The following is a 27,764-nucleotide window of genomic DNA, read 5'->3' on the forward strand; positions in this document are numbered from 1 at the left end:
CTGACAGAAACATCTATGTACAAATATTTGTTAGAATTCCAGTTTTCAATTCTTTTGAGTAGATAGGTAGGAATGGAATTGCTGGGTCATATGGTAATTCTGTTTAACCTTCTGAGGAACTATCAAATTGCACCATTTTATATCCTCACCAGTAATCGTACAAGATTCCAATTTCTCCGATCCTTGCCAACACTTATTTTCCTCTTTTTGGATTACAGACATCCTAGTGAATATGAAGTGGTATCTAACTGTAGTTTTGATTTGCATTTCCATAATGACTACTAATATTGGGCATCTTTTTCATGTGCTTATTGGCCATACATACATCATTGGAGAAATGTCTATTCATGTCCTTTGCTCATTTTGAAACTGGGTTGTCTTTTAAGTTATATAAGAATTCTTATATGTTCTAGAGATTAGACGTTATCTGTTTTTAACTTTGCTTTAACTTTAATCTACTAGTTTCTCAATTTCTTCAATTTCTGCTTTTAAATTCATCTGTCCATTTTGGTATTTCTAGTAAATTTTTATCTTTATATATTTCAAAGTATATATTTAGGTACGTGAAGATTCATGACAGTTACATCCTTTAAGCAGAACAATATTACATCAATATGAACTATATCTGCTTTTCTCTTAATGGTTTTTCTCTTGATTTCTACTTTGCATAACATCAGCATTAACAATACTGATACTGAGACATCTGTTTTTCTCTTTTAATAGCAATCTCCGGGGCGCCTGGGTGGCTCAGTCGTTAAGCGTCTGCCTTCAGCTCAGGTCATGATCCCAGGCTCCTGGGATCGAGCCCCGCATCGGGCTCCCTGCTCCGCGGGAAGCCTGCTTCTCCCTCTCACACTCCCCTTGCTTGTGTTCCCTCTCTCACTGCCTCTCTCTCTGTCAAATAAATAAATAAAATCTTAAAAAAAAAAAAGCAATCTCCTCATTTAACTGCCCCCCCAAATCTCCATCTCCCTGCTCCAAAATGAAAATCTCTATGAGTTTTGGAAGGAGGTAAATTACCTGCACATATTTATTCAACTGAGCCAAAACCCCTTACATATTTTTACTAATTTATTTTTAAAATAGGCTCCACACCCAACGTGGGACTTGAACTCATGACCCTGAGATTAAGAGTTGCATGACCTACCAACTGAGCCAGCCAGCTGCCCCTGTTTTTAAACTCTAGATTGTGGTTCTTAAACTTTTCCAACTGTTAATTAGTATGGGAAAGCTTATATACTAATAAAATCATCAACTCTACCTGCTCCTGGAGGGGCACTGTGAGGAGACTAAATCCACACCACTACTAAATCGCTACTGACTACCTGACTCTTGTTTTTTGTATAGTAGAGAAGAAATATAGTGCATAAACTGAGAAAAAAAGGGTGGGGGAATGACCTAGATGCCAAATTATAAACTCTTACAGTGAGGATGACCTTGTATGGGACTAGCTTTTCTCATGTGAATCTAAACCAAGAGAAAAAGGAATCCAAATGGTTAATTCTGAGAAAATGGGAACATGAAAATCCTGAGGCATCAAGATAAAAAAAGACTTCAGGGACACCTAGGTGGTTCAGTTGGCTAAGCATCTGATTCTTGATTTTGGCTCAGGTCATGATCTCAGGGTGTGAGACTGAGCCCTGCATCAGGCTCTGCGCTGGGCATTGGTGCCTGCTTGGGATTCTCTCCCTGTCCCCCTGGCTCCCCTTCCCCACTCTTTCCCCCTCTCTCTGAAAACAAAACAAGACTTCATATCTCTCTTCAGGATAACCAGGCATCTAAGCTAGCACCCTTATTTTCACTTTACATCAATCTGAGACCATCTCAGACCATCTGGAGAGTTTTCATGCAAAGTTCATGGACCAAATTTTAACAATCAGCGGACTATATAAGCAAAAACACCAGCATACAGTAAGTGATCAATAAATAACTGATAGGGGCACCTGGGTGGCTCAGTCACTTAAGCATCTGACTCTTGATTTTGGCTCAGGTCATGATCTCAGGGTTGTGAGATCAAGCCGTACACTGGGCTCCATTCTGGGCATGGAGTCTGCTTAAGATTCTCCCTCTCCCTCTCCCACTGGCCCTCCCCAACCCCCTATCTGTGCACACGCTCTGTCTTTCTCTCTCTCCCTCTAAATACATACATACATATTCATGTTCACTTACTTATGAATATCTCCAGTGTTTGTTTGTTTGTTCTTACTTTTCTTTTGAGACTTGGTTGTGACTGTATCAGATTTTCTGGAATTCAAGGGAGAAGCCAAGACACTTCCATCACAGAAATTGTTCTTCAACAGAAAAAGCGTAACAGACATTATTTAAAGAAATCATAATAAAATAGGCTATTATTTTGACTAATTCAGAATCCACAACGAAATTTTTCAGGAATTATGCTCACATTTAAATTTTACACATTCTTTGAATAACACTGACCATGCATAAATTAGTATAAATAGGATTATGTCCATCCAAGTTGGTCTACATTAATTACATTTTTACTTTGCATTATAAAGCACAAAGGGCATGATGATACTAATAATCATTTTTCTAATGAATGGCTTCATATAATTATAACTACCTTAATCTATAGGGGAAAATTCAAAGAGTTGTGGATATACCTGGAATAAAAGGTAATTTTATGTAAAAATAATTTAATTTAGGGATTTAAGAGCATACCAATATCATAAATATTTACTTGCTATCCCAGTCTCACAAGCTTCTCACTACACTACTGGAAAAATTAATATACTTAGTGATGGTAGACATTTGGCCCTGGACCACCAAACTTTCTCAAGTAAACCCAGAATTCTTATAAAATATCAATAGATCTACTCTTTTAATTCCTGTTAAAAACAAGAAGGTTTGGAACAAAACTCTTGACAGGTAAAGATGACCCCAAATTCTCCTCTTTGATGTATTTTCTTACCTATGTCATTTGTTTTTCTATTTATCAATGTCTTTAGTTTCCTGATTGTGTACCTTTTCAAAACTATTCTACTAAAATTTTAAAAAGAAGATATATATATATTAAAGAGGGCAGGGGTGCCTGGGTGGCTCAGTTGGTTAAGCTTCTGACTTGACTTTGGCTGAGGTCATGATCTCCAGGCCCATGTTAGGCTCTGTGTTGGGCATGGAGCCTGCCTGGGATTCTCTCTCTCTCTCCCTCTAAAAAAAGGGGGGGGCACATAATCTAAAACTTGGGTACACTATTATGAATAGTAGGCCTCTCAAAAAAAAAAAAAAACCCAATTCTGGATATACTTTGTTTGGGTAAGTATATTTTAAGGTATTTGTTGTTTAAAAGTGGAGGAATTATTTTTAGAGGCTCTCAAACCTCAATGTACACCAGGCTTCCCTAGATGCCTCTGGGAATGGTATTCCCTAAATCCCATCCCCAGAGAATCTGATGCAGTAGATTTAAAACAGGTATGGGAATTTGTATATTAAAAGAACCCCAGGTGATTCTGCCAGGTTCTTCCAAATCACTGGGTCCCACTGTACCCTCAAGTCTTAAAGTATGGTTTTATCATCCTTTCTTCTATTCATGTAGTAATTTAACTACAGCAAGATAATAAAATCCAAGTCTAGTGTATTACTTAAAAATTTAATGTGCTTCACTTCCAAAAAGTGATTTGCATCCATACAATGGAATATTATGCCATTCTTAAAAAGAATTAGATAAGACTATATGTATTTACAGAAACAATCTCTAAGATATATCAAGTTAAAAAAGGCAAGGAAAAAACAGTGTGATTGATACATTCTTTTTAGGTAAGAAAATATAAAATATAGAAGTTAGCACTGTTAATAGTGCTAACTTTTGGGGAAAGAGACTAATGTAATGGAACAGGAATGAGAATACAGAAGTGGGAGGGGAGAGAGGAAGCTTTCACTTTTAATAGCTTTCCTACATACTCTGAATTTACTAACATAGAGCAAATATGTAACATGCAAAAAATTTAATATGCAAAAAAAAATTTGTTTTAAGTAGAGCAAATATGTCAGAAATTGCTTCTAGTCATGGTGAACACTTCCTCAGATCTTTAAAAACCACATAGTCAGGAAGCACAGTTGGTTAAGTGGCTGACTTGGTTTCAGCTCAGGTTGTGATCTCCGTGCTCGGGGTGGGGTCTGTTTGAGATTCTCTCTCCCTCTCCCTCTGCCCCTCCGGCTCATGCTCTCTTTAAAATAAGTAAATCCTTTAAAAAAAAAAAAGAAAGAAAGAAAGAAAGAAAGAAAAGAAAAGAAGAAAGAAAGAAAGAAAACCACATAGTCTAAAGCAATAGGAACATTAATACTTCAAAGTTCTCTCCTAAAACTTACAATATTAATGCTTAGCTTCTTTGCTAGTTCTTCATCACTTTTCACTTGTTCTTCCATCTCTCTTCGCCTTTTTTCTGCCTGTCGTTTTTCCTCCTCTTCCTCCTCTGCTAATAATCTCTGTATGTATTCTTCACTGGCTTTGTTTTCTTCTTCCTCACTGGCTCGTCGCTCTGCCTCCACCTTAAAAATGATTAATAAAGAACACTTCTCTGAACTTTTTTAATATACTTGCAACATTCCTTTTTTTTTTTTTTTTTAAAGTAGGCCCTATGTCCAGTGTGGAGCCCAACACGGGGCTTGAACTCATGACCCTGACGCCAAGGCCTGAGCTGAGATCAAGAGTCGGACACTTACCCAACTGAGCCTCCCAGGTGACCCTATACTTGCAATATTTCTTTTTTTTTTTTTTTTAGTTTATTTACTTATTTGAGAGAGAGAACAAGCAGTGGGGAGAGGCAGAGGGAGAGAGAGAGATAGAGAGAAGCAGACTCCCTGCTGATCAGGACCCCAAGACAGGGCTTGATCCCAGGACGTGGAGATCATGACCTGAGCCAAAGGCAGACGCTTCACCGACTGAGCCACCCAGGCACCCCTTACTTGCAATATTTCTCAAGAAGAATGGTAAAAGTAATAAAAAAGAACAAATTGGCAAGAATTAAAATGTTTCAAATGGAGTACAAATCTGAAGGCAAATTCCTGCCAAACAGTTCAAGATGTCTCTTCAAGGAAGCCTTCCCTAATCAGCCCAATGGAAATCTTGATCAAACCACCATCCCTCTTCACCGCAGTCCTACCAAACTTTCAACTACACTGTTATAGTATTTGTGGAAATGTCTCTAGGTAATACCTTTCCCTGGTTAACTCAATGCTATGTGCTTACTAACTTAGGCCCAGATTTCTGAACCAAACGCTAACAAAGGGGATGGAATGATAAAAACTGAGACTAATCAGGGTCTAACCCTGAAGTTAGGAAGAATCCCTCAGGCCTAGTTGGCAGGAGTGGAGTGGCTGCTGAAGCAGCAGCCACAATGGTGATTATGTGATTTACAGATGAGGAAACAGACACAGAAAAGCAAGTAACTTTCTTTTTGAAAAGCAAGTAACTTTCTTAGATCATTAATTGGCAGAGTGGAGACTCAAACTCAAATTCTAAGACTTAAGGCCATGCTGTGGTCATTTAAACTATACTTCCTGAAAGAAATAATACAAGAACCATTTTAGAAATCCAAAGGATTTGACTCAAAAATAAGTCCTTGATCCAGTTCAAGTGTAGGAGACATAAGGGAAAGTTTGTTAAAGACAAAGTTTTCGGGGCGCCGGGGTGGCTCAGTCGTTAAGCGTCTGCCTTCAGCTCAGGTCATGATCCCAGGGTCCTGGGATCGAGCCCCACATCGGGCTCCCTGCTTGGCAGGAAGCCTGCTTCTCCCTCTCCCACTCTCCCTGCTTGTGTTCCTGCTCTCGCTGTGTCTCTGTCAAATAAATAAATAAAATCTTTAAAAAAATAAAATAAATAAAATAAAGACAAAGTTTTCTTGCTCTTAAAAGAAAGTCATAGGAAAAGACTGCTGTTCCTTCCTCTGCATGTTATATATGCACCTGAGGTTCAAAACTGTGCAGCCATTTTGCTATTAGCCTGAACTAAAGTACCTGACAGAAGTTAGCAAAGAAATGGAGCTAGAGCTCTGAATGAAACCAACCCTGAAGCCCCTACTACCTTTGGAATTCCAGTTAATTACTATGTTCTTATTTAAGGTAGTTTAAGTTGGGTTTTGTTTTACTTCTAGTCAAAAGGATCTTTATAGAACCTATTCTCACTACACTGTTGTAAGGACTAGATTATTCCTTTAAAACCTTTACTTAAGGGACGCCTGGGTGGCTTAGTCGGTTGGGCATCTGCCTTCGATTCAGGTCATGATCCCAGGGTCCTGGGATCGAGTCCTGCATTGGGCTCCTTGCTAGACAAAGGAGCCCGCTTCTCCCTCTGCCTGCCGCTCCCCCTGCTTGTGCTCTCTTGCTCTCTCTGACAAATAAATAAATTTTAAAAAAAAAAAAAAAAAAAAACAACCCTTACTTAAGGAGGCACCTGGGTGGTGCAGTCAGTTAAGCATCCAACTCTTGGTTTCAGCTCAGGTCGTGATCTCAGGGTTGTGAGCTTGAGCCCCACGTCAGGCTCCAAGCTCAGTGTGGACTCTGCTTGAGATTCTTTCTCCCTCTCCCTCTGCCCCTCCTGCTCATGTTTTCTCTCTCTCAAATAAATAAATCTTTAAAAAAATAAAATAAAACCCTTACTTAAGGACACTGCTTAGACCATATGTTGACAATTAAGTTAACCATCATAACTATTTATTTATTTATTTTTTAAGATTTTACTTATTTATTTGAGAGAGAGAGAGAGTGCACAGCGGGGCGAAGAGTAGAGGGAGAGGGAGAAGCAGACTCCCCACTGAGCAGGGAGCCCGATGTGGGACTCGATCCCAGCACTCCGGGATAATGACCTGAGCCAAAGGCAGACACTTAACCGACTGAGCCACCAGGTGCCCCAGCCATCATAATTATTATTTTAGGTCTTCTGGAACTTGCACGGTCCAATACAGTAGCCACTAGCAAAGGCAGCTATTGAGTAGTTGAAATGTGACTAGTCCAAATCTATATGTAGTATAAGTACAAAATACATAAAAGGTTTTGAAGACCAAGTAAGAAAAAATAATGTAAAACCTTTAGATGTTTATACTTTATATGCTCTTCTGTAAACATTACCCCCCCCCTTTTCCCATTAGGTTCTTCACAATTAGCCCTTCATGCTCTCCTCATCTACACTCATTATTTGTGTCCCCCAAAATTCATATGCTGAAGCCCTAATCCCTGATGTGACAATATGTGGAGGTAAGGGCCTTTGGGAGGTAACTGGGTTATAAGGGTGAAGCCCCTATGAAAGGGATTAGCATCCTTATAAAGAAGAAACATGAGAGAAATAATTTTTCTCTCCCATGTGAGGACATAACGAATAGGCAGCTGTCTACAAGCCAGGAAGCAGGCCATCATCCAACAGCAGATCTGCCTGTGCCTCAATCTTATACTTTCCAGATCCAGAACTGTGAGAAATAAATGTTTTTTGTTTAAGCCAACCAGTTTATTGGTATTTTTGTTATAGCAGCCCCAATGGAATAAGATATCCATAATCTATCACCCTTTTTCCATCCTTTAAGCTCAAAGCTTCAGGGAAATGAAAAAAATCTTTCATAACTAAATGCTTAAGAATCACTATCAAAAACTAACTCAATAAAAAATTCACAAGCAAGCAAGATATAAAATAAGCAAAACTCAATTACATCCACATACAGAAATAATAACCAGTTAGTAGTTTTAACAGTTGAGAAGACAAAAATGATGTAGAAAAATTGGCAAAAGACATGGACAATTCACCCCGCAAATTATAAAAATGTCCCTTAATTATATGAAAATATAATTTTCCTCATAATAAGAAAAATAGCAAGTAAATCTGCACAGATAGGACTTCCAGCTTCTAGTAATGCTGGAGTAAAACACTGGTGGAAGACATCTTCCAACAGAATACAATTTTAAAACCTGGAAATTATATAATAAGCAACCACCAAAGGAACTGGAGAGTGAACATAATCAGACAAACTGCTCCTCCTGGTTTTAAGCCTGGAGCTAACATAATCTAACACCCATGGAGGAAACTGACCCAGACTTAGGGTCACTTGATATTCTAAAAGGTTCACAGACAATTTACTGGGGAAAAGATGCTCGTTACAATACATGGGGGTAGAATAAGGGAATATTTGTATGAGGGAAAAAAAAAATCAATCTCAACTCCTACCTCATGTCATACTCAAAAACTAACTGAATGGATTACAGATCTAAACACAAGAACTAAAACAAATTTTGGAAGAAACTTTTGTGACCTTGGGTTAAACAAAGTTACCAAACTGTATACCGGGCGCCTGGGTGGCTCAGCTGGTTGAGTGACTGCCTTCAGCTCGGGTCATGAACCTGGAGTCCTGGGATCGAGTCCCACATAGGGCTCCTGGCTCAGCTGGGAGCCTGCTTCTCCCTCTGACCCTCTCCCCTCTCATGCTGTTTCTCTCTCTCTCAAATAAATAAATAAATAAAATCATTAAAAAACTTTTTCTTTAAAAAAAACTGTGTATCTAAAATTAGTAAATTTTCCTATACTGAAATTTACTATAGATAAATTCTACCTCAACAAAGTATTTTTTTTAAAAGAAAAACTATGCACAATACCATTTCTCACCCATCAGATTAGCAAAAATTTAAAAGCCTGACAGTACTCTGTTGGCAAGGGTGTTTGGAAACAGGCATTCTCATTGAAAATGCAAAATGGTACCCCTATAAAGGAGAATTTGGCAGTTCTAACAAATCTACATGTCATTTACCTGAAACTTGGCAATCTCACGTCTAGAAATTTACTCTGAAGATCTATATGCACAGTATTGCAGTATTATTTGTAATTAGAAAATACTGGAAACTATCTTACTATCTTACCCTCTTTTGAATAATATGGAGTGATTTCCAGGGGATATTACCAAGTAAAAAAAGCAAAGTTCAAAAGAATATATAGTATGCAATATTCAATAAACAAGAGTAGTTATATATCTATTTATCTTTACAAAAAACACCAAAGGAAGGATAAACTACACAGTGATAAAATTAGTTATCTACAGTGTGGTGGACACAGGGTGGATAAGGTACAGGAGGGAGTATCCACTCTGAGAATAACTTTTTATGTTATTTTTACTTTGGGGTGCATGTTAATATTCTACACATTTAAAAAATATACAACTAAATTAATAAAAATGGGAAGGGAAAATGAAAAAAAAAATCTATCACATAAGAGCACAAATTATATATAAATAAAGCTAGTAACTACTGTGAACAAATGTAAAAAACAGGGGCGCCTGGGTGGCTCAGTCGTTTCACGTCTGCCTTCGGCTCAGGTCATGATCCCAGGGTCCTGGGATCGAGCCCCACATCGGGCTCCCTGCTCAGCGGGAAGTCTGCTTCTCCCTCTCCCACTCCCCCTGCTTGTGTTCCTGCTCTCGCTATCTCTCTCTCTGTCAAATAAATAAAATCTTTAAAAAGAAAGAAAAAGAAAAAAAATGTAAAAAACAGAGCCTTTGTAAAGTACATTAACATTCATATTTCAATATATATTATTTATACAGGCATATATGGGGCACCTGGGTGCTCAGTCAGTAAACGATTTTGGCTCAGGTCATGATCTAAGGGTTATGGGATCAAGCCCCTCATGGGGCACCGCACTGAGTGCTGAGCATGGAGCCTGCTTAAGAGTCTCTCTCTCTCTTTCCCTCTGCCCCTTCCCCCACCATGGTACATGCATACACTCTGTCTCTAAAAATGAATAAAATATTTTTTTAAACAAACACAAAACTGCATGTAAAATCTGAAACTGAAAACACAAGTGAATTCTTCCAGAAAAGAATAACTACTTAGTACCTACCTTGCTTATCTCCTCCTCATACTCTCTTCTCAATTCCCCGGGTCTACTTAATAAGCGAACTGGCTGACAGTCATCAACTGTTTCAGATCAAGAAAGAAAATAATATTATAGGCAACACAGAATTTCATGGCTAGCTTTGGTTTTTTTATTAAACCTGTATTAATATGAAAACGTGAAATTAGAATAAATGTACAATTATTAATAGCTATAGCAATACCTTCTCTGTGGAGTGCCATTTTATTTTTTTTCTAAAGATTTTATTTTTAAAATAATTTTAAGTAACTCTACACCCAACATATAGCTCAAACTTACAACCCCGAGATCAAGAGTCGCATGTTCTACTGACTGTGCCAGCCATGAGCCCCTATGAAATTCCACTTTATTTTATTTTTTAAAGATTTATTTATTTGAAACAGCGAGCACGCACACAAGTGGGGGAGGGGCAGAGGGAGAAGATGACTCTCCCCTGAGCAGGGAGCCCAACAAGGGGCTCAATCCCAGGACCCCGGGATCATGACCTGAGCCGAAGGCAGACACTTAACCAACTGAGCCACCCAGGCACTCCTGGAACTTCGTCCTCTGATCCTATCCCCTCTCATGTGTTCTCTCTCTCTCATTCTCTCTCTCTCAGCCAGGGGTGCCTGGCTGACTCAGTCAGTGGAGTGTGTAACTCTTGATGTTGGGGTCGTGAGTTTTTTTTTTTTTTAAGATTTTATTTATCTATTCATGAGAGAGAGAGAGAGAGAGAGAGATGCAGAGGGAGAAACAGGCTCCCTGCTCCGCAGGACCCTGCCCCAGGACCCTGGGATTATGACCTGAGCTGAAGCCAGTCACTCAACCAACTGAGCCACCCAGGCGCCTTGGAGTCATGAGTTTGAGCCCCATGTTGGGTGTAGAGATTATAAACTTAAAAAAAAAAAAAAGAAGAAGAAAAGAAAAAGAAAGTCCAGAGGTTTTCTGGTTCAGAATGGCACATGAATACATATACTTAACTCTTGTTCTAGAATCTATTAAAATAACAGTATTAAAGGCATTTTTAAAAAGTAATCTTACAACAGCAAAGAGATTAGGGAAGGGTCAATCAGTAAACAGGAAACTTTAACAAATTTCTAGAAAATGGGATGGTGATGTAAAAGAGTCAACTTATACATCAGAATGAAGAAAAATGCAACCTTTGGAAAGGAAAGTAAGTTAGGAGATCTGCCCCGTATACTGGAAGAGCAGCTCAGACTCAAAAACACAAGGCACAATAGAGACCACAGTGAGTAAGTGTGGGACAGGGAATTAAAAGTTCATGATCTGGGGCGCCTGGGTGGCTCAGTTGGTTAAGTGACTGCCTTCGGCTCAGGTCATGATCCTGGAGTCCCGGGATCGAGTCCCGCATCGGGCTCCCTGCTCGGCAGGGAGTCTGCTTCGTCCTCTGACCCTATCCCCTCTCATGTGTTCTCTCTCTCTCATATAAATAAATAAAATCTTAAAAAAAAAAAAAGTTCATGATCTGTTAAATCAGAATACTTGGCTGGTAGGCATTTCTTCCTAAATGTGTGTATAAGTGCATATATGCACACTCAAAAGTTATTTTTAAAATTTTATTTATGTATTTATTTGAAAGAGAGCATGAGAACTTGCATGAGCAGGGGACAGGGAAAGGGAGAGAAGCAGATTCCCCGTTGGGAGTGAAGCCTGACCAGGGGCTGAACCCCACAACCCTGAGATCATGACCTGAGCAGAAATCAAGAATCAGATGTTTAACCCACTGAGTCACCCAGGAGCCCCTCAAAAGTTATTTTTTAAAGAAACTGAATTGTCTGGACAGGGCCAAGAGAGCTAATATGAGAGGTGGTGACCCAGAGCAAAGCCCTCTAAAATGTGGCACGTGCGGTGGCGAAGCATAGCGGCCAAGCATAACCTCAAACAATGTCTGCCAGTCACCACTGCCAATATACGTACAAGGAGCATTATTCTAGGCCCTCTTTTATTTATTTTTTTGAAGGGCCTCATTTTTAAATGTGAAAGTAAAACCAAGGATCATCGGACATTTCAAACGAATCTACAGGATTAAAGAAACACTAAGCCACACAGAGGGGGGAAAAAATCATCTCGAGTTAAATCTAGAAAAAGAGAACACAACTGCTCTTTTACAGGGGGAGCTACTACTCAACTCCAGCTGACTACTGCCCCGGGGAAACTTGGGTCGTTCTTGCCATATTTTCTGATTTTTTCAAAACAATCCGGAAATCCGTATTTTATTTTATTTTTTTAAGATTTTATTTATTTATTTGACAGAGAGACACAGCAAGAGAGGGAACACAAGCAGCGGGAGTGGGAGAGGGAGAAGCAGGCTTCCCGCAGAGCAGGGAAGCCCGATGTGGGGCTCGATCCCAGGACCCTGGGATCATGACCTGAGCTGAAGGCAGACGCTTAACGGCTGAGCCACCCAGGCGCCCCCTGTAGTTTTCTTTTTAACAGAAGTTTTGATTGTTGTTGTTTTTATGGTGGTAAAATGCATATAACAGAAAATTTACCACTCAAATCTCTTTTTTAAAGATTTTATTTATTCATTTATTTATTTATTTATTTTAGAGAGAAAGCGAGTTGGGAGAGAAGCAGAGGGAGTGGGAGGGAGCTCTCAAGCTGACTCTCCACTGAGCGTGGAGCCCCAGGCAGGGTTCAGCCTCATGACACTGAGATCATGACCTGAGCTGAAATCAAGAGTCAGGCCAAGTTTGGCCTTCATATTTTTTTGTAAAGGAAGTGTTATTGGAACAGAGGCACTCATCTATATCAATGGCTGGTTTTGTGCTTACAATGGCAGGAGTTGAGTCACTGCAACAAAGACTACATTCATTGCCCACAGAGCATAAAATATTTATTATCTTGCCCTTTATGGGAAAAATTTGCCACCCCCTGAGCTGTCACATCTGGTATTACACTACCTCTCTACACATACCCTATCCTCCTTTTTTCGAAGTGCTATCATTGAAGTGCTGCTGTCCCTCCTGTCTTCCTGGGCTTCGTTTCTAGCCCCTACTATTTTTTTCAGGAGACATATATTTCTCACTCCTGTATTTCCCACTGTATTGCCTCAAATGAATCCTTCTCAACAGCTAAAATAAGAATTTGACATACTTCATTGCTACCTGTTACGGAGTTACATTACTGTTTTTAGTTCTTCTACGAATTTGCAAACTGCTGGTCTGCAAGCCATGTAAAGCCTGCAGACATGTGTTATGTGACCCATTCAGTGCCAGCATTTAAAATTGGGAGATTTCGCTCTCTGTCAAATAAATAAAATCTTAAAAAAAAAAAAAAAAAGAGGGGCGCCTGGGCGGCTCAGTCGTTAAGCATCTGCCTTCGGCTCAGGTCATGGTCCCAGGGTCCTGGGATCGAGCCCCGCATCGGGCTCCCTGCTCCCCGGGAAGCCTGCTTCTCCCTCTCCCACTCCCCCTGCTTGTGTTCCCTCTCTCGCTGTATCTCTCTCTGTCAAATAAATAAAATCTTTAAAAAAAAAAAAGAAAAGAAAAAGAAAACTACAGGAAGATGGCTTGTTTCCTTCCCCTTAGAGAGTAGCATGCTCTTTGTGGTCATTTTGTAGAACAAAAGCCACCTTGGATAATCACCCATTGTTAATGTTTTGGGTGGCAACACTGGATTTTTACTTAAAGATTTAAAATGGCTTTGGAATAAACATTAAAAAGGAAAAGAAAAAAGGAAACCACAGGGCTATAATGGAGACAGTTAAGGTTCCACAACAGTAAACCAAGATTTAATATCTAATCTAACTTCAGCTTCATCCCCCTCAAATGTAACCTTTAACCACCCAAACTAGAATTTCCTGTAGGCAATACCCTGAGAGGCCCCTTCCCCTTAGGAGGGCGACCTTGCCTAAACACTGCATTCCTTGCTAATAAATTATTATTTGTTTTTATGCTTTAAATGTTTTTAAATATTTATGTTTTTAATTTATTTTAAATATTTATCTGTTTTTATTTAAGAGTGAGAGTGGGTGGGTGTGGGGGGAGAGGTTCAGAGGGAATCTCAAGCAGAATCTCAAGCCAACTCAACGCTGAGTGCCAAGCCTGATGTGGGGCTCGATCCCACAACCCTAAAATTGTGACCAGATTCGAAATCATGAGCCAGACTCTCAACCAACTGAGCTACCCAGGCACCCCATTATTTTTTAAATGGCTCTTCTCTGCCTTTCCTTCCCTGCAGCTCAGAGGAGCCCTCTACTGCTTGCTGGGTGAGATGCTGCCCAATTCATGAATCGTTCAATGAAGTCAACTACATCTTCAAATTTACTTGGTTAAATTTTGTTTTTTATTTTTTATTTTATTTATTTGTTTTACAGATTTTTTTCCAAGTTTCTTTTTATTATTTATTTATTTGTTAGAGAGAAGGAGAGGCAGGCAGAGGGAGAAGCAGGCTCCCCGCTGAGCAGGGAGCCTGATGTGGGACTAGATCCCAGGACCCCGGGATCATGACCTGAGCCGACGGCAGACGCTTCACCGACTGAGCCACCCAGGCATCCCTAAATTTTGTTTTTTAATACTTCTATATGATATCAAACATTACAAAATTAAAAACAAACAACAAACTGGGAGGAGTTATTTGCAAATACATAAATCAATAGAGAATTAAATTAAATTTTCCCACTGTACTTAATATTGCTGTCTTACAGTGAGTGTTCTTCCTGAGCAGCCAAGATTCATTAAAGGAATTTTATCCTCATACTCTTTATTTTATTCTGAAAGAAAAATCCGAGTTAATCAAAGAACTGAATGTTCAAAACTGGACCAAAACCAAAAATCACAATAAACCTAACTTGAACAATTGTTTATAAAATTACTTTCATCACTCAATTTGATTCTGCTTGCATCATCATTGAAATAAAGTTTTCTTCTCCCAATTAAATTTGTTCATCTAATCTTCCTCTAAAGCCTGTAGGGTTCCTTGATTCTTCTTAGTTTCTGGTGGTTTACCAGCAATCTTTGGTATTCGTTGGCTTGTAGATGAATCACTCGAACCCTCTGTCTTCACAAACAACCCGGAAATCCGTATTTTATTTATTTTTTAAGATTTTATTTATTTATTTGACAGAGAGATAGACAGAAGAGCACAAGCAGAGGGAGTGGCAGAGGGAGAGGGAGAAGCAGGCTGGCTCTGCACTGAGCAGGGAACCCGATGTGGGACTCGATCCCAGGACCCTGAGATCATGACCTGAGCCAAAGGAGACACTTAACCATCTGAGCCACCCAGGCGCCCTTTTTTAAAGATTTTATTTATTTATTTGACAGAGAGACACAGCGAGAGAGGGAACCCACTGTGGGTTTTTATATCATCCTCCTTCTGTGTGTGTCTGTCTCTGCTCAAATCCCCCCACCTTTTTAAAGATTTTATTTATTTGACAGAGAGAGAGAGAGACAGTGAGAGAGGGAACACAAGCAGGGGAAGTGGGAGAGGGAGAAGCAGGGTTCCCGCCGAGCAGGGAGCCCGATGCGGGGCCCGATCCCAGGACCCCAGGACCACGACCCGAGCTGAAGGCAGATGCCCAACGACTGAGCCACTCAGGCGCCCCTCAAATTTCCCCTTTTTTTTTTTTTAAAGATTTTATTTATTTATTTGAGAGAGAGAATGAGAGAGAGAGAGCACATGAGAAGGGGGAGGGTCAGAGGGAGAAGGAGGCTCCCTGCCGAGCAGGGAGTCCGATGCGGGACTTGATCCCGGGACTCCAGGATCATGACCTGAGCCGAAGGCAGTCGCTTAACCAACTGAGCCACCCAGGCGCCCTCAAATTTCCCCTTTTAATGAGGACACCAGTCCCAATGGATTAGGGCCCACAATACCAATGACCTAAACTTGACTAACTCTGTAAAGATCCTATTTCCAAATAAGGTCTGAAGCATTAGAGGCTAGACTTCAACATATCTTTTTAAGAAAACACAATTCAACATATAACAACATATAATTGGTCCTCAACAAAAAACTATAAAATATTACTGAGAGAAACTGAAGACCTAAATGAATGGAGAGAGAGCCTATTTTCATAGGTACAAAGGCTCTATGTTGTTACAATGTCAATTCTCCCCAAATTGATCTAAAGATTCAACACAACCCAAATCAACCCCTACCATGCTTTTGCTAGAAAATGACAGGTAGATGAAAAAAATCTACATGAAAATAGAAAGGACCTAGAATACCCAAAAGAAACATGAAAAATAATAATAAAGTTGGAGAGCTATTACTATGTGACTTCAAGACTTTCTATAAAGCCACAGCAATCAACAGTGTGATTTTAACATTAAAATCAACAAATCAATGGAACAGAATAGACCCACACTGTGTAAGGAAGGCCGTTTCAATAAAGATACAGGAATAAGTGATATTCGTATAGGAAAAAAATTAACCTCAACCCCTATCTCACACAATATTCAAAAAATTTGAAATGGACCATAAACCTAAACAAAAGCTAAAACTTTATAAAGATTTTAGAAAAAAACATAGAAATACTTTTTTCAAAGATTTATTTATTTGAGAGAGAGTGCAGGTGTGTGCGTGGGGGTGGTGGGGTAGGGGATGGCAAGAGGGAGAGAGAATCCCAAGCAGACTCCCTGCTGAGCCCAGAGCCTGATGTGGGGCCCAATCCCATGACCCATGAGATCATGACCTGAGCCAAAACCAAGAGCTGGATGCTTAACTGACTGAGCCACCCAGGTGCCCCAGAAATATTTTAATATTACTACAGAGGATAAAGTTTTTTAGGACACAGAAAGTCATAACCATAAAAGGAAAAGTTCATTAATTAGACTTCATGAAAATTAAAAATTTCAGCTCAGGGCGCCTGGGTGGCTCAGTCGTTAAGCATCTGCCTTTGGCTCAGGTCATGGTCCCAGGGTCCTGGGATAGAGCCCCACATCGGGCTCCCTGCTTTGGCGGGAAGCCTGCTTCTCCCACTCCCACCCCCCTGCTTGTGTTCCCTCTCTCGCTGTGTCTCTCTCTGTCAAATAAATATATAAAATCTTTAAAAATAAATAAATAAAATAAATAAAAAATAAAAATTTCAGCTCAAAAGACTACCCGGCTGGCTCAGTCAGTGGAGCATGAGACTCTTGATCCTGAGGCTGTGAGTTTGAACCCCACGATGGGTGTAGAGATTACTTAAAGAAAAAAAAAAAAAAGATCTTGAAAAAAACTTTCAGCTTATCAAGACACCATTAAGAAAATAAGCACAATAAGTAAATAAATAAAATCTTTAAAAAATAATAATACACAAAGATAACTCAAGAAGCAAAAGATTCAGACACTTCATAATGGAAGATATATAAATGATTCAACATCATCAGTCACCAGGAAATGCAAATTAAAAGTACAATGAGATTGGACTACAAATCAATCAGAATGGTTAAAATTAAATAGATAACACCAAATGTTGGTGAGCATGTTGTAAATGAACTGAAGGTGTCCCGACAAATTCTATGTTGAAACCCTAATCTAACCCTATAGTATTTGGAGGTGAAGCTTTGGGAAGTAATTAGGTCAGAAGGGTAGAGAGCCCTCCTGACTGGTTTTAGTGCCTTTACAAGAGGCCGGAGAGTGAGCCAGCTTTCCACCAGGTGAAGACATAACCAGGAAGAGGGCATCCACAAAGAATAAGTCAGACAGCATCTTGATCTTACACTTCCCAGACGCCAGGACTATGAAAAAATAAATTTCTATGTTAAAGCCACCCAGTCTATATACTTTGTTACAGCAGCCCAAACTAAGACAGATGTGCAGAAACCAGAATTTGCAAACACTGTTGCTGGGATTAGAAAATAATACAACTATTTTGGAAAATGATAGTACATAGTTTCTTATACAACCAAGCATGTATCTACTCCGAGCAATTCTACTCCTAAGTATTTGCCCAAGAAAAAAATGAAAACACATGACTATAAAAAAACAAAACAGCAACAAAAAACTATTACAAGAATCTTCAGAGCAACTTTATTCCTGTTAGCCCAAACCTGGAAACAGCTGAGACACCATGAAGTGCAGAACTGCCAACAAAGTATAATATAGTCAACCAGTAAGACGATACTTAAAAATAAAAAGAAATAAACTACTAATACCCACAAGATGAATCTCCAACATTATACTAAGTAAAAGAATCTTACGCTAAAGATATACACTGCATGATTACTATTATAGGTTGAATTGTGTCCCCCAAAAAGATACGTTGAAGTCCTAATACCTGTATTAAGAATGGGACCTTACTGGGAAACAGTTGTTGTGGACATAATGGACTTCATATTGGAGTAGGGTAAGCCCTTAATGCAGTATTAATGGTGTCCTTATAAAAAAGAAGAGAGAAATACAGAGTTGAGACAGTCATGCAGAGACAAACACAGAGGGAGAATGCCATGTGACTACGGAGGCAGAGATTGGAGTTATGCAGCTGCAAGCCAAGGAATACCATGAACTATCAGCAACACCCATGAGCTAAGAGAAAGTCATGAAAGAAGAGAAGAGAAGAAAGAAAGAAAGAGAGAGAGGCATGGAACAGATTCTCCTCTAGAGCCTTTAAGAGAACACATCCCTGTTGACACCTTGATTTTGGGCTTCTAGCCTCCAGAATTGTGGGAAAATAAATTTCTGTTAAGCCACCTAGTTTGTGGTACTTTGTTATGTCAACCCTAGTAAACTAATAGAATTCCATGTATATGAAATTCTGGAAAAGGCAAAATGAATCTATGGTGGGAAAAAATAGAAACACTGGTCGACTTATGGAGGGTAGGGGTAGAGATTAACTGGAAAGGAATGAGGGTACCTTCAAGGGTGATGGTAATATTCTTTATTTTTATAAGGGTTCATGTTACAAAAGGTTATATAAATGTGAACACTCAGTGAAGGTACAACTAAGATTTGTGCATTTCACTGTATGTAAATTTACATTAAAATGAGTTATAAGCTAACATTGATCCCTCATAATATGTGTACTTACATTATTTAAAGGGAAAGTGAAATAAATGAAAAAAAAGATAGACTGACAGATGGACAGATGAAAGATCTGTGACACAGCAAATATAAAATACTGTCACGGGGGGGGGCGCCTGGGTGGCTCAGTCATTCAACGACTGCCACCCAGATCCCGGGGTCCTGGGATCAAGCCCCGCATCGGGCTCTCTGCTCCGCGGGAAGCCTGCTTCTCCCTCTCCCATTCCCCCTGCTTGTGTTCCCTCTCTAGCTGCCTCTCTCTCTGTCAAATAAATAAATAAAATCTTAAAAAAAAAAAAAATACTGTCACAGGACACCTGGGTGGCTCACTCAGTTAAGTGTCTGCCTTTGGCTCATGTCATGATCCCAGGACTCTGGGATTGAGCCCCGCATCAGGCTCACTGCTCAGCAGGGAGCCTGCTTCTCCCTCTCCCTCTCTCAAATAAATAAATAAATAAATTTTTAAAAATAAAATAAGAGAAAAGAGGAAAAGAAGAGAAGAGAGGAGAGGAGAGAAGAGAAAAGGAAAGGAAAGGAAAGAAAAGAAAAGAAAAAAGAAAAAAAGAAAATACTGTCGGGATGCCTGGGTGGGTCGGTAAGCTAAGCGTCTGCCTTCAGCTCAGGTCAAGATCCCAGGGTCCTGCTTCTCCCTCTGCCTGCTCTGCCTGCTGCTTCCCCTGCTTGTGCTCTCTCACTCTCTCTCTGACAAATAAATAAATAAAATCTTTAAAAATAAATAAATAAAAATAAAAATAAAATATTGTCACATCTGGTTATGGGTATATGAGAGTTCACTATAAAATTCTTTCAACTTTTCTGTATGTTTAACATTTTTCAAAAAATTTTTTTTCATAATAAAATGCTGAAAAAAATAAGTATACTACCAAAATTTCTTTAAAAAAAAAAAAGAAACAGGGAAAACTGGACAGCCACATGCAGAAGAATGAAACTCGACCATTCTCTAACACCATTCACAAAGATAAACTCAAAGTGGATGAAAGACCTCAATGTGAGACAGGAATCCATCAAAATCCTAGAGGAGAACATAGGCAGTAACCTCTTTGACATCGGCCACAGCAACTTCTTTCAAGATACATCTCCAAAAGCTAGTGAAACAAAAGCAAAAATGAACTTTTGGGACTTCATCAAGATAAAAAGCTTCTGCACAGTAAAGGAAACAGTCAACAAAACAAAGAGGCAACCCACAGAATGGGAGAAGATATTTGCAAATGACACTACAGATAAAGGGCTGGTATCCAAGATCTATAAAGAACTTCTCAAACTCAACACCCAAAAAACAAATAATCAAGTCAAAAAGTGGGCAGAAGAGATGAAAAGACACTTCTCTGAAGAAGACATACAAATGGCTAACAGACACATGAAAAAATGTTCATCATCATTAGCCATCAAGGAAATCCAAATCAAAACCACACTGAGATACCACCTTATACCAGTTAGAATGGCAAAAATGGACAGGGAAAGAAACAACAAATGTTGGAGAGGTTGTGGAGAAAGGGGAACCCTCTTACACTGTTGGTGGGAATGCAAGTTGGTACAGCCACTTTGGAAAACAGTGTGGAGGTTCCTCAAAAATTTAAAAATAGAGCTACCCTATGACCCAGCAATTGCACTCCTGGGTATTTACCCCAAAGACACAGATGTAGTGAAAAGAAGGGCCATATGCACCCCAATGTTCATAGCAGCAATGTCCGCAATAGCCAAACTATGGAAAGAGCCAAGACGCCCTTCAACAGATGAATGGATAAAGAAGATGTGGCCCATATATACAATCGAATATTACTCAGCCATCAGAAAGGATGAATACCCAACTTTTACATCAACATGGATGGGACTGGAGGAGATTATGCTAAGTGAAATAAGTCAAGCAGAGAAAGTCAATTATCATATGGTTTCACTTATTTGTGGAACATAAGGAATAACATGGAGGACATTAAGAGAAGGAAGGGAAAAATGGGCAGGGGGAATTGGAGGGAGAGATGAACCATGAGAGACTATGGACCTGAGAAACAAACAGGGTTTTAGAGGGGAGGGGTTGGGGGGATGGGTTAGCCTGGTGATGGATATTAAAGAGGGCACGTACTGAATGGAGCACTGGGTGTTATACGAAAACAATGGATCGTGGGTCACTACATCAAAAACTAATGATGGATTGTATGGTGACTAACATAACATAATAAAATTAAAAAAAAAAAAAGAAAAGAAACAAAGTAAAACCAAGTGTTGCCAGAATGTGGTTCAGCTACAACTCTCATACACTACTGGTATGAGTATAAATTGGTAAAACCACTTTGGAAAATTGTTTGGCAAGATCTCCTAAGGCCTACCCTACCTGTAACACCCACCATGGGGTAGTCTTAGGCTGTACTAAACATTTAAACTCAGAAAATGACCACAGGACCACATTTGGCATTAATCTAACAGCATGAGAGCAAGGAAGCCAGATAATTCTTGCTCTACAACAACCAACTTTCTTACAGCAACAATAAAGGCACAGGTTCCCCACAAGGAACATGCTCAGTTACAATGGTCACTGTGCTCAGAGGAGCATAAAGCACAATATCCCAATCAGTATTTATAATTCCTTCCAAAAGAGGGGCAATTTGTCAGCTGGGGATCATATTTCCCATGAAACAATGTTGCCTAGTAACATCATTAACATTCTTACCCTCAGGTTTTGGGAGAAATAAAACTAGAGATTTAATCAAAGGATGGATTCTCATCTAGCACAGGAAAGGATTTAACTTTTTTTTTTAAGATTTTATTTACTTGTCAGAGAAAGAGAGCACGCACAAGCAGGGGGAGTGGCAGGCAGAGGGAGAAGCAGGCTTCCCGCAGAGCAGGGAGCCTGACGTGGGACTCAATCCCAGGATCCTAGGATCGTGACCTGAGCCGAAGGCAGACACTAACGTATTGAGCCACCCAGGAGTCCCAGGATTTAACTTTTTATTCACACTCTGTGACCCCCAAATTCCACGCTTAGATATATGAATATATCCAACAGAAATGGAGACATATGTTCACCAAAATACAAGTATAAAAATGTTACAGCACTATTCATAACAGCCCAAAATGCCCAATATCAATGGACACAGAATTTTCCATTGCTTTCACTATTTAATATCCACACAACATAGTACTATACAGCAATGAAAACAAACTGCATCACATATATCATGGATCAATCTCCCAATATAATGGTGAGCTAAAGAAGTCAGACACAAGATACAAGATTCCATTTTTAAAAGGTTCAGAACAGGGGTGCCTGGGTGGCTCAGTCATTAAGTGTCTGCCTTCGGCTCAGGTCATGATCCCAGCGTCCTGGGATCGAGCCCCGCATCGGGCTCCCTGCTCCTCGGGAGGTCTGCTTCTCCCTCTCCCACTCCTCCTGCTTGTGTTCCTGCTCTCTCTCTCTCTGTCAAATAAATAAATAAAATCTAATAAATAAATAAATAAAATCTAATATAAATAAATAAATAAATAAATAGTTCAGAACAGGTAAAAGCAATCTATGGTGTTATACGTCAGAACAGGAGTTACCGGGATGGCAAGTGACTAAACTGGACCACAAGGAGAACTTAGGCATTCTGGTAAAGTTCTGGGTCTTGACCTGAATGCTGGTTATATAGACACTTTCACTTCAAAAACTCACTGAACTACAGATTTATGATTTGTACACTTTTTTTTTTTTTTTTAAAGAGGGAGAGGAGGTGGGGAGAAAGAGAGCGTGCTGGAGCATGTGCACATGCACTTGGGCAGGGGAGGGAGGGGCAGAGGGAGAATCCCAAGCAGGCTCCATCTCACAACCCTGAGATCATGATCTGAGCCAAAATCAAGAGTTGGACACTTAACTGACTGAGCCACCCAGGAGTCCCTGATTTGTACACTTTTGTATGTATGTTATACTTAAATACAATTTATATGAAAAACAAAGCAAGGAGAACTAACATCCAGAACACTAAAGTGAGATCTGTAGACCAGTTCTTCAACAAAAAAACTACAACTGGAGAATGGTATAAATAACTGGTCATATAAAAATCCCTGGAAACTGTCCTAGGAACATACAGCAAATGAAGAAATATTTCCCCCCAAATTTACTAAATCTCAGTAAGAAAAATGAGAATCTTCGGCACTTTAGCCACAACCTCCCCCCCCCACCCCCACTACCAAGCTAAACAAGATGAGGCTCCACTCCAAGTGGGGTGGCCAAGCCAGGGCTCCATGTCTCCCCAGCTCCTGGTATAGGGCTATGGCATCCCTCTGGGAGGAACAAACTGCCAGCATGTCTTATCCCTTCCAGCTCACTGTTGCAGAGGCTGAATTCCAGGTAAGTGGACCTGAGAGACTGTGGGCTCCCTTCCTCCATCCACTTCATATGCACAGAAAGGAAGCATTACCCTAGGCACAGCAGGTAGAGAATACTAGGGCCCCATTGCCCTCATCACAGCTCATTCATAGGGCAAAGTTTCTAGGGCAGGCAAGCCAAGAAGACTGGAGGCTACTATGCCAGCCATCTGTCCTGTTCATAAAGAGAGAAGCCAGCCATTGTCTCTGCCTCTAGCACTGACTCAGATTTTGCCCAGGGAAAGAGGCAGACCGTAAGAACTGAGAGCTCCAAAGATCTCCCGCAAAGAAAATTGGTTTATTTAGAACCGAATGTGGAGAAGTCCAAGCATAACACCAGTTTGGGCACCTGACCTGGGTGGCTCAGTTGGTTAAGCGTCTGCCTTTAGCTCAGGTCATGATCTCAGGATCCTGGGATGGAGCCCGCTTCTTCCTCTCCTTCTGCCCCTCCCCTACTCTCGTGGTTTTTTTCCCTTTCTTTCTCAAATAAATAAATTAAATCTTTATTAAAAAAAAAGAGAAAATAACACAAATTTTAGTGATAAGCACTTAAGAGAAGGCTGATGGAGAGCTGTCAGCAAAATGGCAGAGCAGGCAGCTCCAAGCTCTCATCCCTCCATAGAAGTAAGAAAAACCAAGCAGAAACTATCAGAGCCAACATTGTCAGAACTTTGGAAAACAAAGGTTTACAGCAACCAAGAAAATAGTGAAGCAAGAAAAAGGCAACTTCAAAATAGTAGGAAAGTTTTGTGGCATTTTTACTCTTGCCCCACCTCCTCCTCAGTGTAGTGGCAGTCTTGAAGGATATCTACATTCTGAGAATGGGACACCGGTTCTGGAGGGGGTGGAGCATACCCAGGGAAGACACAAGCTCCAAAAACACGCAAGACCCCCAAACTTTCACCTTGGGCTGATTCCCTAGGCTCAGTGCAGGTCTGGCTAAGAACTGAAGGACTGCCTCCACACTGAACCAATGTTCCAAGACAAAAAGGTGTTTTTTTTGTTTCTTTTTGTTGTTTTTTTTAGCTCCTGACATGCAAGGAAATCTGTCAAAATGCTAACTGAAAACAAGCTAAAGCACAGAGACACAGATGACCACACACAACAAGGCCTATAGTCTTTACACAAATGGTTTGGCAAAGTTAGTAAACAAATGGACTATTACAGGCTTCAACAATCAAAAAAAAAAAAATGGTAAACTGGGATGCCTGGATGGCTCAGTTCATTAAGTGTCTGCCTTCGGCTCTGGTTATGATCCCAGGATCCTGGGATGGAGCCCCACATCGGGCTCCTTGCTCAGTGGGGAGCCTGCTTCTCCCTCTGCCTGCCACTCCCCGCCCCCCCCCCCCCGCTTGTGTGCTCTCTCTCTGACAAATAAATAAATTAAATCTTTAAGAAAAAAAGGTAAATTCTGGGGAAAGGGAAGACTGACTTACAGTATCACCACACTGTTACAGTCAAATGTCCAATTTTCGGGCGCCTGGGTGGCTCAGTTGGTTAAGCGACTGCCTTCGGCTCAGGTCATGATCCTGGAGTCCCAGGATCGAGTCCCGCATCAGGCTCCCTGTTCAGCAGGGAGTCTGCTTCTCTCTCTGACCCTCCCCCCTCTCATGCTCTCTCTATCTCATTCTCTCTCTCAAATAAATAAATAAAATTTAAAAAAAAAAAAAAAAAAAAACACAAATGTCCAATTTTCTCAAAAAAAAAAAAAAACACAAGGCATACAAAGAAACAAGAAAGTATGGACAATTCAAAGGGACAAAATAAATTAATAGAAACCATTTTTGAGGAGGTCCAGACATCAGATTTACCACCTAAAAACTTTAAAACAGCCATTTTATCAACAAATGGCACTGGGAAAACTGGGTATCTACATGTAAAAAAATGAAGTTGGACTCTTACCCCATACCATATTTAAAAAATTAACTCAAAATGAATTGAAGACCTAAATATAAGACCTATAAAGTTCCTAGAAGAAAACAGGAAAAAAGCTTCATGACATTGAAATTTAGCAAAGATTTCTTGGATATGACACCAAAAGCACAAGCAACAAAAGCAAAAATAGACAAATAGGACTACATCAAACTTAAAAACTACTGTGCGGCAAAGGACACAATCAGCAGAGTGAAATGTCAACCTATGGTATGGGAGAAAATATTTCAAATCATATCTGATAAGGAGTTAACATCTAGAATATATAAAGGACACCAACAACTCAACAATAACAAAAAACCAAATAACCCAATTAAAAAATGAGCAGAAAAAGACTTGAATAAACATTTCTCCAAAGAAAATATACAAATGGCAAAAAAACACATGAAAAGATGTTCAACATCATTAGTCATTAGGGAAATACAAATCAAAACCACAATGAGACAGCATCTCATACCTATTAGGATGGCTCCATTTAAAAAAAACAAAACAGGGGTGCCTGGGTGGCTCAGTGGGTTAAGCGTCTGCTTTCAGCTCAGGTCATGATCCCAGTGTCCTGGGATCAAGCCCCATGTCTGGCTCCCTGCTCAGCAGGGAGCCTGCTTCTCCCTCTCCCTCTGCTGCTCCCACTGCTTGTGCTCTCTCACGCTCTTTCTCTCAGATAAATAAATAAAATCTTTTAAAAAAATTAAAAAATTAAAAAAACCAAAACAAAGCAAAACCCAGAAAGTAAGAAAGTAACAAGTGCTGACAAGGATATGGAAGAATGGAGTCCTTGCACATTGCTGGTGGTAATGTAAGAGTACGGCAGTCGCTCAAAAAAACCCCATAGAATTAGCATATGATCCAGCAATTCCCTTCTGGGTACATGCTCAAAGAAGTTGAAAACAGGAACTCAAAAAAATACTTGTACACCACTGTTCACAGCAGCATTATTCACAATAGCCAGAAGGTATAAGTAACCCAAGTGTCCACTAATAAACAAAATGTGGTAAATACATTCAAGGGAATATTCAGCCATAGAAAAGAACGAAATTCTTTTTTTTTTTTTAAGTAGGCACCATGCTGGGCATGGAGCCCAACGAGGGGCTTGAACTCATGACCCTGAGATCAAGGGCTGGATGCTTAACCAACTGAGCCACCCAGGTGCCCCAGAAAGGAATGAAATTCTAACACATACTACAATATGGATGAACCTTAAAGACATCTAAGTGAAATAAGCCAGACACAAAAGGACAAATACTATGATTCTGCTTATATGAGATACCTAAAGTGGTCAAATTCATAGAAACAGGAAGTAGAATGGTGGTTAAAAGGGCTGGAGGGAGAAGGAACTGGAAAGTTACTATTTAATGGGTATGGAGTTTCAGTTTGGGAAGATGTAAAGAGTTCTGGAGAAGGATGGTGGTGATGATTGTACACCTGTGTGACTATACTTAATGCCACTGAACTGTACACTTAGAAACAGTGGAAATGGTAAATTTTGTGATGCATACTCTACCACAATTAAAAAGACACAGACACTAGAAAAATAAATTAAAAATAATAAATAAATTAATTAATTAAAAAGACACAGATACTAAGATACCACTTCACACCTACTAGGATGGCTATTTTAAAAATAAAAATAAAAAACACCAAAAAACCAGAAGATAAGTGTTGGTGAGGATGTGGAGAAACTGGAACCATTATACATTGCAGGTGGGAATGCAGAATTGGCACAGCCCCGTGGAAAAGTTTAGCAGTTCCTCAAAAAGTTAAACATAGAATTACCATATGAGGAATGCCTGGGTGGCTCAGTCGGTTAAGTGTCTGCCTTCAGCTCAGGTCATGATCCCAGAGTCCTGGGATTGAGTCCTGCACTGGGCTCCTTGCTCAGCGGGGAGCCTGCTTCTTCCTCTGCCTGCTCTGCCTGTTCTGCCTGCAGCTCTCCCTGCTTGCGCTCTGACAAATAAATAACATCTTTTTAAAAGAATTTATCCTTTCTACCTTTATTAGAAAAAAAAAAAAAAGAATTACCATATGATCCAGCACTCCCACTCCTAGGTACATACATACACAAAAGAACAGGAAATGTTCAAATACTTATACATGAATATTTATATCAGCACTATTCAAATAGCCAAAAGATGTAAACAACTCAAATGTCCATCAATGGATGAAGATATAAACAAAATATAATACAATCCATAAAATAAAACATTATTCAGCTCTATAAAGGAATGAAGGACTAATACATGCTACAACCGTGTATAACCTTGGAAACATCAACTGAAAGAAGTCGGACACAACAGATCACATAATGTATGAATACACTTGTATGAAATATCTAGAACAAGCAATTTCACAGACACAAAGTCAACAGACACTTGGGAAGAAAGGACGGGAAAGGAGAAAAATGGAGAGTCACTGCCTAATGGTTAAAGAATTTGGGGTGATGAAAAAGTTTTGGAGGGGCACCTGGGTGACTCAGTCAGTTAAGTGTCTGCCTTCAGCTCAGGTCATGATCCCAAGGTCCTGGGATGGAGTCCTGCACCAGGATCCCTGCTCAGCGAGGACTCTGCTTCTCCCTCTCCCTCTCCCCCGGGTTCTCTGCCTCCCCCCCCCCCCCCTCAAACAAATAAATCTTAAAAAAAAAAAATGTATGCTATATATATTTTACAAT

General features: G+C 39.9%; 1 protein-coding gene across 3 annotated transcripts in view; it reads right to left on the reverse strand.

Moving 5' to 3' along the window:
• Positions 1-27,764, reverse strand: part of RNF168 (ring finger protein 168) — a 42,417-nt gene that overhangs the window by 12,111 nt on the left and 2,542 nt on the right. For 2 of the 3 annotated variants that reach the window (XM_021692355.1, XM_021692354.1), the window contains 3 exons: positions 9,830-9,906; positions 4,327-4,506; positions 2,170-2,291 (listed from right to left, as the gene is read on the reverse strand). In XM_021692355.1, the coding sequence (XP_021548030.1) occupies positions 2,170-2,291; positions 4,327-4,506; positions 9,830-9,906 (379 nt within the window). The remainder of the gene's footprint in view (positions 1-2,169; positions 2,292-4,326; positions 4,507-9,829; positions 9,907-27,764) is intronic. The other variant, XM_021692356.1, reaches the window with a different exon arrangement.

This window comes from Neomonachus schauinslandi, chromosome 1, assembly GCF_002201575.2.
Source record: "Neomonachus schauinslandi chromosome 1, ASM220157v2, whole genome shotgun sequence".
Lineage (NCBI taxonomy): Eukaryota > Metazoa > Chordata > Mammalia > Carnivora > Phocidae > Neomonachus > Neomonachus schauinslandi.